Below are 10,886 nucleotides of genomic sequence, written 5' to 3'. Positions count from 1 at the left end.
GTGGGCCCAGAAAGGCACCAAGGGGGCACCCTCAGTTCAGGAAACAGGTGACACATTTTAGATTTCTGGCCACTGTGGGTTTGAGGAGAGGGGTGGGGCACAAAAAGGAGAAACCTTCAGTAATCTCAAAGTCAGCTTACGTAGAAGCTCATTCTAGGACAAGGCCAGACAATAAGGTGTTATGAGAAAGGAAGAGCAAACTCCAAGCATGGGAAAGGAAAAACAGAAAATGATCCCTAAATTCCATTATTTTGAGAAGCAGGGGGACTGCTCAGGGAAAATCGGACAGGACTGCAGAAGTCCTTGAGCAACGCCCTTCCGACAGACAGATCTCAACTGGCTCTCTACAAACTACGCTTTGGATTCAGTAGGTCTGGAGGAGGCCGGGGAATCCATCAATCACTCATCAGTCTCATCTCTCTACCCACCCATCTATCCGTCCATCCCCCCATCCACCCCCTACCGATCTATCCAGCATCTATCTATAGCTATCACCTGTCTACCTGTCCATCGGCCTCCATGTTTTTAGAGCACCCGTTACACAGTCCTGCGTCACTTAACGACGGGGACACGTTCTGAGAAATGCATCGTTAGGCGATTTTGTCATTGTGTGAACATCACAGAGTGCATTTACACAAACCTAGATGGTACAGCCCACTACACACCTAGGCTACATGGTGCTAATCTCATGGGACCACCGTCGTGTAAGCAGCCTGTCGCTGACCGACACGTCATGATGCAAGACTGTACTTGTTCTGATGTGAAGCCAGGTTTATTAACCTCTGATCTGCAACAAGCTCACACTCAAGCCAATAAAAGTGCTTGGCTGAGCTCAGTGGTTCTCAACTGGAGGCGACCCCACCCCAGGACATTTGGCAATGTGTGGAGACATTTTGGCTGTCATCACTGGTGGAGAGGGTGCTCCTGGCATCTGATGGGTGGAGGCCAGCAATGCTGCTCAGCATCCCACAGTGCCCAGGATGGCCCGGCACAGACACTGATCCGGCCACAGTGTCCACAATGCCAAGCGGAACAAGTTCTGCCTTAGACTATTGTGACAGGGCATCTGCAAGCTTCTCCATCCCCAAGTAGCCCACATCTTTCTTTGTGGATAATTACCACAAAGAAACACGAACACCAGGTACAGGAACTTCCGAAAGTCCTTAGGCAATGGAAAGGGGGACACACGCCAGTGCACTGAGCAGTCACCTCACCTGCCACCATGGCTTCTCGGCCTCAGCCTCGGCGGGCACCTCGACCCCATAGGCCTGCAGGGCCAGGTGGAGCACTGCCACGGCTATGTGCTGAGCCCGGAACCGGAGGCACAGCCCCCCGTGGTAGCTGTCCCGCAGCAGGGCCCAGGCAGTGACGGAGACGGGGGTCCGCTGCCAGCTGTAACGATTCAGCCAGTTCTTGAGGGAAATCAGGTAGTGGAGCAGGTACTGCAAAGACATGCCAGTCAGCCAGTTGGCCTTCGGGGCTCAGGCCCCCGGTTGCCTGCCTCCTCACTGCGAGGCACGGTGGCCCCTCCACCCGCCAGCCACTCTCCCCTCAGCTGTCTCAATGTGTACAAAACACAGATGGGATCGAGTCACTTCCCTGTCCACACGCTCCAACAGCTCCCTGTGTCACTTAGGAAAAAGCCCCAGTGCCTTCCACTGGCCTCCAAGCCCTGCCTCGCCCTCACCTCACCCTCCCGCTGTGTTTGAAGGCACCAGGCGCGCTCCACCTCAGGGCCATGGCACGTACTGCTGCCTCCACCTGAAATCATCTCATGCCCACTCCAGTCCCCACGTGCCCACCCACTCTCATCCTCCAGGCCCAGCTCCTGAAACCTGCCTGGGCCACTCTGGATGGCCACCCCCACCTCAATCCTTTTCCATCACGTGGCCCTGCTCTGGCCACCATCGGAAATCATTCTGCTCATCCCCTTGCCCGACTCAAAGAAAAGCTCCAGAAACAGCAGCCTTATCTGCAGAACAGAACAGTGTGCCCTTGCACCCAGCCCAAGGCTGGGGCCAGTGGTCACAGGACGCCTGCCTTCAGGACTAGAGACCGGGGACTGCGTTCCCCAGCAGTGCCGTCCTCGGCTGACAACTCTTCACGACCTTCCAGCTCAGCCGTCTGCCAGCTCCCGCTCCGGGAAGGCAGCTGCTTTGCCCAAAACTCACACTCTACTGAACACACTGCTGAGCCCACACGAGTGGCCCGAACACATGGACCTGGGACTCCAGCCTGGAGGAGGCAACGGTTCTTTGGCTGCTTTCCAGCCCATCCTAACCCAGAGCAAAGGGAGAGCTGCCGGACTCCTGGCCATGAGGAGCTCCGCTCTCCAGCCCAACAGTCCCCGAGGCCAGCTGAGCACTGTTCCTCCCCAGACTCAGTGCCGTGACTGCCCCCGGCAGAGCCAGGGCGACTCCTGCCTTCCCCTTGGGTGTTTGTCAACCATCTTGCCGACCGAAAACACAAGGGTTTCGAAATCTCCACCAGGGGTTTCAGGGATTTAGGAAGGCGTTTAGAAGGATGGGAGTTAGACTATAAAACAGGCAACATGAAGGACCGCTGAGGTGAGGGAGTTATTCTGTATCTTCACTGTGGTGGTGGATACAAAAAGATACACACGTGATACAACTGCATAGCACCTCCCAGGCACAGCACACAACCAAGTAACCACCCGAACCAGGGGGACTGCATCCATGCCAACACCCTGCCTGTTCCATTGTATTCAAGTTTTACAGAATGTTTCCATTTGGGGAGACTGGGCAAAGGCTCCATATCAAATGTGGTCTCTGTTATTTCCTCTGACTGCTTGTAAGTCGACAATCACCTCAATGAAAATTTCAGTGAAAAACAAACAAAATCTTGGCACAGAGCCGGATGTGACACACACACACACACACACACACCCTCCCCCCCGCTCTCTCTGCAGGCCACCCTTCCAGGCTGCCTGCACAGGGGCCTGGGGCCCCCAAAGGATGACATCCAAGGGTTTCACGTGTCCCTTTGCTGCTGCTGGAAACAGTTCTTCTGTTGGGCCCTTATGTTCCTAGCAGTTAAAGTGTGCTACTGAACTCGAGCAACTTGGCTTTGTGCGGGGTTTCTAAGCACAGTGGAGCTGCATGCGAGCTCCAAGGCAGAGCACCAACTCTTGGTGACAGGGACTCGGGAAGGTCAGGAAACCAGCCCTGTTCCCCTGCGGCTCACTGAGCACACAGACTATACCAGTCACAGGAACTGCTTCAGAGGGTCGCCCAGACTCCAGCTTGTGGCCACAGCCAGGCGAGCCGAAAAGGCAGATGCTGAAATCAGAACTGCCTGAGGGAAGCCCGCAGCAGGCCAGGAGAGGGCGCCCAAGCCCCGCACCAGGAGCAGTCAGGAGCCCATGTGCTCATGGGGGTTAGAGGGGTGCACTTTCAGGATGAAAAACAGAGGCTTGTGCCTGAAGACACAGTTGTCAATTCCCCAGCACGCACCTTGTGTGGGTGCTGGAACGAGACTTGGAAACGCAGAACTCTCAGCACGAGGAGCTCACACTGCACGATGCTGTCCCGGAGCGCCCAAAAGTGGGAGTCCAGCTCCAAGGGCTCGCTGCCTGGGTGAAGGCACCTGCGGAGAAACGACCATGCTTAAGGCGACCAGAGAGGGGCCCTGAGGAAGAGTCCCGTAAGTCCCACGATGCCCAGATACAAACCCCAGTGTCCTCTGGCCACAGACTAACATCGGGCCCTTCTCCCTCTGTGTAAGTCCCTCTTTGTCCACACGTATAGTGTTCAGGATAAAAACCAAAACCAACAGAAGAAAGATGCCAGCTTCTAGTTCTAGCCCCACTGGGCTGCCCCATATCACTCAGCAAGATGTCCAGTGTAAAGATGGGCTCTCCGCAATTGCTCCAGGAGAACCAGAAGTTCTGGCACGCCGGGTTGGTCATGCTTCCCGTTACAGTCAGCCTGGCAGCAGGACAGTCTTCATCACCTGGGGTGGCAATGCCCAGGGCACTCACTCTGGGCTCAAGGAGGGGATCTAAACATATCGTGGGGATGATGTATCCAAAAGAGTAAATGTATTTCAGCTTCACGTTTCGCAGATTGTCTTTCCTTCGTTCCAAATCTTTCTGTCCTTATTTACACCAGATATATCCACAACCTTCCCACCCACCCAAGATCATCAAGATGTACGAGAACAGGATTCACACTCAAGTGATCAAAATCCTCTGCCGATGACTCAGCCTTCCTAGCTCCTTACTCGTCTTCCAGTTTCCCCACAGAACCCCAGCCGGGTGCCCACATCTCATTACTGATCCACACAATCTCCCCTTCTGCAGCCTTCCTGCTGGAGACCCAGCAATTACGGGGGGACCCCAGCTGCCCACCCTTAGGCCTCTCTTCTGTTTTTCTCTTAGTCTTTCACTGTACACCATGGACCTGTCACGCTTAGGGGGTGGGGAGTGCTTCATCCGTTATCTGTTGATTAAAAGAGAAGAAGCCAAAATAGTTTTCTTTCCTAATGATTAGAGCTCCTTAAAAGGCTATGACGTGCCGTTAGTCAGGAACTTTCTCCTAGGCCTGGCACAGACTGCCTGGCTGGCTGAGCCTCCATGTCCTTCCCCATCAGGAACATGGCTGCTTGGGCCCAGGGCTGCTGCACACAGACAACTGTGCACACACCGGGGTGAGAGACACTCCTTACCAACTCTGACTCAGTTTCTCACAGCATTTAAATAAGACGATTGCCCAGCTGGCTCTACACCCTCTCCTGCATGGCAGGCTGACCTGCAGGGCCCACAGAACCCAACTGATTCCATCTGTCCTGTCCAAGATTCCAGATGAATCTTCTTTGATACACCTTTCCAAGCCCCCTCTGCTCCAGCTGTGCTCCCACCCACCCCAGTGACCCTCTCTTACCCACCCCCCTCCACACTCCCTCTGGCCCAAGCTTCTCTCCCACAGACGCCCCTGGGCTTCTGCCACCAGGCTCGTTCTCGCCTTTGCTGCTAGTGCTTCCGGCCTGGTTCAAGGCCACTCAGGTGCTTCCTTCCGAGCTTGACTACTAGAGTCTGGAGGGCAGGCCCAGTGGGACCCTTCTCTGCCCTCCCATCGGGGTAGACGCCCAGAAGCTGTTACCTGTTGGACACGTTGATGATGTCACGAGTACGCAGATGCTGCTCCTCCACTTTGCCGGCCAAGTAAAGGGAAGACATGGCAACCAAGTAGGGGTCATAGGCATCCAGGTTGATCTCGCAGAAGAACTTATGATAAATGGTACAAGCAGTGGCGATGGGAATGGACTGCATCCCGAGCTTGACACCTACCGAGAGAAAGCAGGCAGGAGAGGACTTAAACCCAGTGCTCCCCCACTGTGAAAGGGTGAGGGGAGCCGCTGTGCTGGGCCCCAAGGGTGCGCATCCCTGCTCAGACAGGACCGAGAGTTTGGAGCCTGGCTGGCAGTGGCAGTGGGTCTTTCACTGGGTCCTCTACGGAGGGGTTTAGAGGCAGGCTTCTCAGACTCTAAAGGACTAACCAGCCCCTGGCGGGGGGGGGGGCTCAAAGGCAGCACCTCCTTCAGTGGCTCTGCAGAGTCCACACTTCTACCAAGGCCCCAGGTCGTGCTCTAGCTACAGATGTGCAGACCATACTAGGAGAGGGAAGGCTCAGACTACTGCTCAGTTAGCACTGGGCGTATCGGCTTCTGCACAACATCTGGGAAAGGACCACACACTGCTGTGTGTCTGTTTCTGCCTTAGCAAACATTTAACTAGAGGTTGCCCCTGCCCCTGCAGCTCACCTAACCAAAATCCTCCCAAGATGACAAGAGGGAACAAAGGCCTCTGAGCATCAGACACCACAGTCCTGATGCTACAGGTCAAGATTATGCTCAGCAATGATTTCCTAGTCCGTAGATTAGAAAAAGCAGGAAAAGCTAGCATGGTGACCGCCAAAGGCAACCCAGGGCAGAGCAGGAGAAAAGTAGAGCCCATGGCCACAGCCAGGCACCAGGGAGGAAGCCTGCCATGCTGAAAAGGGGACAGAACTCAAAGAACCAGAGCTCGGTGGTGTGATTTGGGAGTTAAAGCCCATCCTCCGCCCCCAGCCCCAGACAGCAGCTAAGGAAAGCACTGCATCGGGTCACAGAACCAAAACAGATTCACAGTGGCCAGGTTAGCAAGCGAAGTTTACATGACCTGCAATAGGCTGAAAGAAGAAGGTGGAGAACAAGCAACCAACAATCTTTAGGATTCCACTCAACATCCGCCACCTAAGAAGGTACATTAGTTCCCTAGGGCTGCTCGAACAGACTTTCGTAAACTCAGTGGCTTCAAACAACACACCTTTATTTTCTCTTACAATCCTGGTGGTCAGAAGTCCAAAATGAGTCTTAGGAGCCTAGGCTCAAGGTGTCAGCAGGGCTGGTTCTTCTGGAGGCTCCAGGGGAGCACCTGTTCCCTTGCCTTTTCCTGCTTCTAGAGATGCCTGCAGTCTTTGGCTCGTGGCCCCTCCCTCCATCTTAAAGCCAGTGGTGCAGCAGCTTCCACCTCTGCTTCCCTCACCACCCAGACTTCTCCTCTGCCTGTCACTCCTCCGGCCTCTCTCTTAGGATGGTGTGACTACATGGGGCCCACCAGATCATCGAGGAGAGTTCCCCCATATTAAGATACTTAATCTCTTTTGCTACATGAGGTAAGAGCCACAGATCCCAGGGATTAGGATGGGAAGATCCTGAGAGGACTAGTATTTAGCTTGGCGCAGAAGGCGAGGGTATATGCAATACACTTTGTAAACAAGTCTTTTAAAAGTGATACCTAAAGACCTTTTAGCGTTTCAAGGTTTAAACTTCAGTTACATACACAGTTCCTGCACGGACCGCATTTTCAGAGATGTCAGATAAGGTCGTAGAGCTGCACGTGGCCCTCCAGGTCTCGTTTTACACAGCAAAGCCTCCCTCAGAGGACGACTAGCTTCCCTGGTTTACGCGGACCCTCCGAGCAGATGGGTGGCAGCATACGAGGGGACACTGCCATCCTTCCTTCTACACTTCACAACTCTTCTTGGAAATTAAATGTACAAATCACTGGGATTAACGGTCCTGCACTATTTCCGCAGACGCGGCCCACCTTGACTTGAAAGCAGACTCACCCAAACCCCTCTGCCTCGGAGTAACAAAGTAACAAAGATCGGAAATAAGCGGCTGCCGGCCGAGCCAGATACTATTGACAGAGAAACAATGTTTCTACCGGGATCCGCTAGGCTGCCTCGCCTAGCCGGAGAGCCGGGCGCCCGACCCCAGTGCGCACAGCGTGGCGGGCCTCCGAACGCGAGCCGCCCCGGGGCTCGGGGCGACGGGACCTCCCCAGCACGACTGGTCACGAGCCTCACCAACGGCGGGCTCCGAGAGGTTCCGTGAGCCCGAACGCCACGCAGTGTCCCCGCAGGCTGGGAGACAGGGGTGGCCGCCTGCCAGCGGGGCCGCGGCCTCGGCAGCCCTCTGCCAGGGCCTGCGCGCCAGCCCCGCCGTGGCAGTGACCGCGGCGGCCCGCAGCCCACGGCCCGGGACGCAGGGCGCGGCGGCGAGGCCGGGCCTCCCTCCGGGCCCCCGCTCGAGCCGGCGGCCTCTCCCTCCGCCCAGCCGCGCCCGCGCCGCGTCCTGTGGGGCCTTCTTCGGGGAGCGGGTCGCCGTCCCGGAGGCCCGGCCCTCCCACGGCGGGGTCGGGGAAAGCGCGGCTCGGCGGCCCCGGCCAGCCGGTCCAGCCCGCGCGGGGCCCGCCTCTCCCCGGCCGGGGTTACCTGCCTCCATGATGAACCTCGTCACTCGGAAGTGCACCCTCGCCTCGGGGGCCGGCCGCCCCTCGGCGCCCCGCGCCACGTCCCCTCCTGCACAGCTCTGCGGGCCAACGGCCTCCATGGGGCCGGCTCCGCGGCCCGGCCGCCCTCCCGAAGGAGCAGCGCCCCCAGAGCGCCGCTGCCGGCTCCGGGGGTCCTCGCGGCGGGTGCGGCAGCCCCGCCCCGCCCCGCCGGCCCCCGCCCCCCGGCCGGCCCGCCCGTCCCCTCCCCTCCCCTCCCCTCCCCTCCCCTCCCCCTCCTCCCCCTCCCTCCCTCGGGTGAGCGCGCGGCTGCGCGCACGGGGTGGGCCCGGCCCAATGCGCAGGCGCAGACGCAGAGGCCGACGTTGCCGGGCGGTTTGCGTGGCCCGCCCCGCCCCTGGACGCCTCCGGCCTCCTCCCGGGACGCCGCCCGCCGCCCCGCCCGAGGGAACCTCGCGCTCCGGCCCCGGGGCCATTCCGCCCACCCCGGAGGTCACGCGCAGCACCCTGGGCGCAACCGGCCGGGCCACTCCGCGAGGGTTCAGCGAGGTCTCGGGACTGGGGCTGGGGCGCGAGGGCACGGAGGTGCGCTTGAGCTGCAAGTCCCTGCGGTCCCAGCGAGGTGTCGCTCCAGACTGGTGGCCCAGCGTAGTTTAGGACGGGGGCAGTTGGCGGCGTCTGCCAAGCCCTGGGCGAGGGGCGCGTACGAAAGCTCAAGCTGAGGCGTCTCGGCTCCCGACAGAAGGCGTGTGATTCCGTGTCAGAATTCATAAAACCCGAATCCAGGTCTGCCCGAGCGCCCCGAAGGAAACGCTGTGCACAGAATGAGGGCATGAAGGGTATTGGTCTCTGGGTTTTCCAGCGGCCCTGCGTCCCTTGGGAATCTGGTTTCTGCTCGCCTTTCCAGGCTGGTACACAGTAGGAGCTTAATAAGTGTTTGCTGAATGAAGGTTGTTGAATATCCTGTTCACACTGCCATCCCACATTTTGTTTAAGTCTTCCACAAGCGGGAAATTGTGCATCAAGCGTTAGGGATGTAGAAACAAGCTAGGGAGGGACAGTTCTGATAACAGTTGCTGGGATGTGAGAGGGCTGGGAACTTTGGGAGGAAAAAGCCACTGCTCCCAAGCCCTTCTGCCGGAGTGACTGGACCCTGGTGACTGGACCCCAGGGACGATCCTGATGTTTCCACCCCCCCCCCCCCCCCCCACCCCACCGCCACCCGGGACAGCCTTGATCTCCTTCCTCAAGGCTCCTGTCTTCTCTCCACACCAGCTGGGTTAGTTTCCCCGGGCTGCTGTAACAAATGACCGCAAATGGGGTGGCTTGAAACAACAGGAATTCATCCTCCTACAGTGCCGGGTGCCAGAAGTCTGAAATCAAAGAGTCAACAGGGTGATGCTCCCTCTGGAGGCCCTAGGGGAGGATCCCTCTTTGCATCTTCCAGCTTCTGGTGGCCCCGGGCATGCGTTGGCTTGTGACCGCATTACTCCGGTCTCTGCCCCCAGCTTCACATGGCTTTCTCCCCTATGTCTATATCTCTCCTCTTCTGTCTCTTAGAAGACACTTGTCATTGCGTTTAGGACCCACCTGTGCCATCCAGGATGATCTCAACTTGAGATCTTCAACTTCATCACACCTGCAAAGACCCTTTTGCCAAATAAAGTCGAATTCATGGGTTCCTGGGGTGAGAACATGGGTATCTTTTGGGGGCCACCGTTCAGCCCACAACACAAGCCACCAGAGTGAGCTTCCTAAAATGCAAGGCTGAACGGGCCCGCCCTGCCTAACCCTCTCCAGGGCCCCTTCACCTCAGAATAAAGCCCAAGGCCTTTGTGGAGTCACCCTGTCGACTGGCCAGCCCGGAGTCTCACCATTCTGCCACTCGTGGTAAGGGCCTCGGGTAACTCCCTAAAGGTGTGGTCTCCCAGCTCAGGGTCTTTGCACATGCTCCACCTAGTGAAGGAATTCCTGCCCTACATCCTTCTCGCCAGCTCCTTCTGTCTGAGGCAAGGCACAGGCCCTCTGGGCTGAGTACCTTTGTGCAAGCGTACATGTGTGCGTGTGTGGAGGGGCTCAGGACCTCCAGCCCCCTGTGCTGCTGCCTCTGTCAAGCCTTGAGCACTCTCAGTGCTGTCTGTCCCCAGGCCAGAGCAGCGCCACCCTCTCCCTGGCCCAAGGCTGAAACCCAGAGAGCCTGGAGCACCCGCCTAAAGAGGCTGTGGGTCTTGGGGGATGGGACCACTGCCTCCAAGCTTCCCACATCCGTGCACACTACACACAGCCCCATGCACTCACACACAAACAGATGCACACACATGCACATCAGGTACTCCCCCCACATACACAGGGGTGTAGACGTGCACACACATGCACACACCCAAATTATATCACTCTTCCCTCTGGCCCTGGCCCATGGCCTGCCTGTCACCTCCCTCACCACTCTTTTGCCAGTTAAACAGCGAAGCTTGAACTCCTCCTTCTCCCCTGGGCCTTTTGTGGTGGGAAAAGTCTGGGCTCAGCAAGTAATAGGTGCCTGTGAATGTGAGTCAAGGGAATGACTCAATGAACACATTAATTTTTAAAGCCCTGGGTCACAGGGCACCCTCCTGGCAGGCAGCCTGGGCGCAGTGGTTGGTAAATGAATAATTCACTCACCACCAATTGGAGCCAGCATACCTCTAGGTGGTACTTCCTCTCCCACTGGCAAGCCACACCTACCACAGGGGCCCTCCCTTCCCTGCCACCTGTCACCACTCCCAAATGTGGCATCCCCCCTCTCGCCCCCTCTCCCCTGACCTCCCCTGGGGATCATCTCCAGGTGCAGCGGTTAAGTTGGGGCGGACAATCGTATCAGAAGAGGATTCTAGGATATTTGCCAACACTTCCTTGTCTAATCCTTACTGCGCGCCTCTGTGCCGTGGGACCCACAGACTCTTCCTCACAACGGCGCTGTCATCTAGTGAGTGAGTGAGCGAGTGAGGGGCTCAGGCTGAAGCTCAAAAGACAAGGCAGAGAAGGGGGAGACGCATTCCAGGGGCAGAGAAAAGGCTGTGCCCGGGCGGGGCAGTGGGAAAGCCCTGGTGGTCTT

General features: G+C 57.6%; 1 protein-coding gene across 3 annotated transcripts in view; it reads right to left on the bottom strand.

Annotated features, from left to right (window-relative positions):
- The window catches only part of CCNQ (cyclin Q), an 11,567-nt gene extending 3,551 nt beyond the window's left edge, over positions 1–8,016 (bottom strand). The window contains exons 1-4 of one of the 3 annotated variants that reach the window (XM_046674043.1): positions 7,779–8,016; positions 5,121–5,304; positions 3,474–3,606; positions 1,215–1,442 (exon numbers count right to left, since the gene is read on the bottom strand). In XM_046674043.1, the coding sequence (XP_046529999.1) occupies positions 1,215–1,442; positions 3,474–3,606; positions 5,121–5,304; positions 7,779–7,896 (663 nt within the window). In that variant the 5' untranslated portion in view covers positions 7,897–8,016. Of the gene's footprint in view, positions 1–1,214; positions 1,443–3,473; positions 3,607–5,120; positions 5,305–6,841; positions 7,746–7,778 lie in introns of those variants that run through there. The other 2 variants (XM_046674044.1, XM_046674045.1) reach the window with 2 other exon arrangements.
- Between the last annotated feature and the right edge of the window lie 2,870 nt (positions 8,017–10,886).

The sequence above is a fragment of the Equus quagga genome, chromosome 10 (genome assembly GCF_021613505.1).
Source record: "Equus quagga isolate Etosha38 chromosome 10, UCLA_HA_Equagga_1.0, whole genome shotgun sequence".
In the NCBI taxonomy this organism is placed as follows: domain Eukaryota; kingdom Metazoa; phylum Chordata; class Mammalia; order Perissodactyla; family Equidae; genus Equus; species Equus quagga.
Note: the sequence above shows the minus strand (reverse complement) of the source record. Positions and strands in the feature narration are given on the sequence as shown.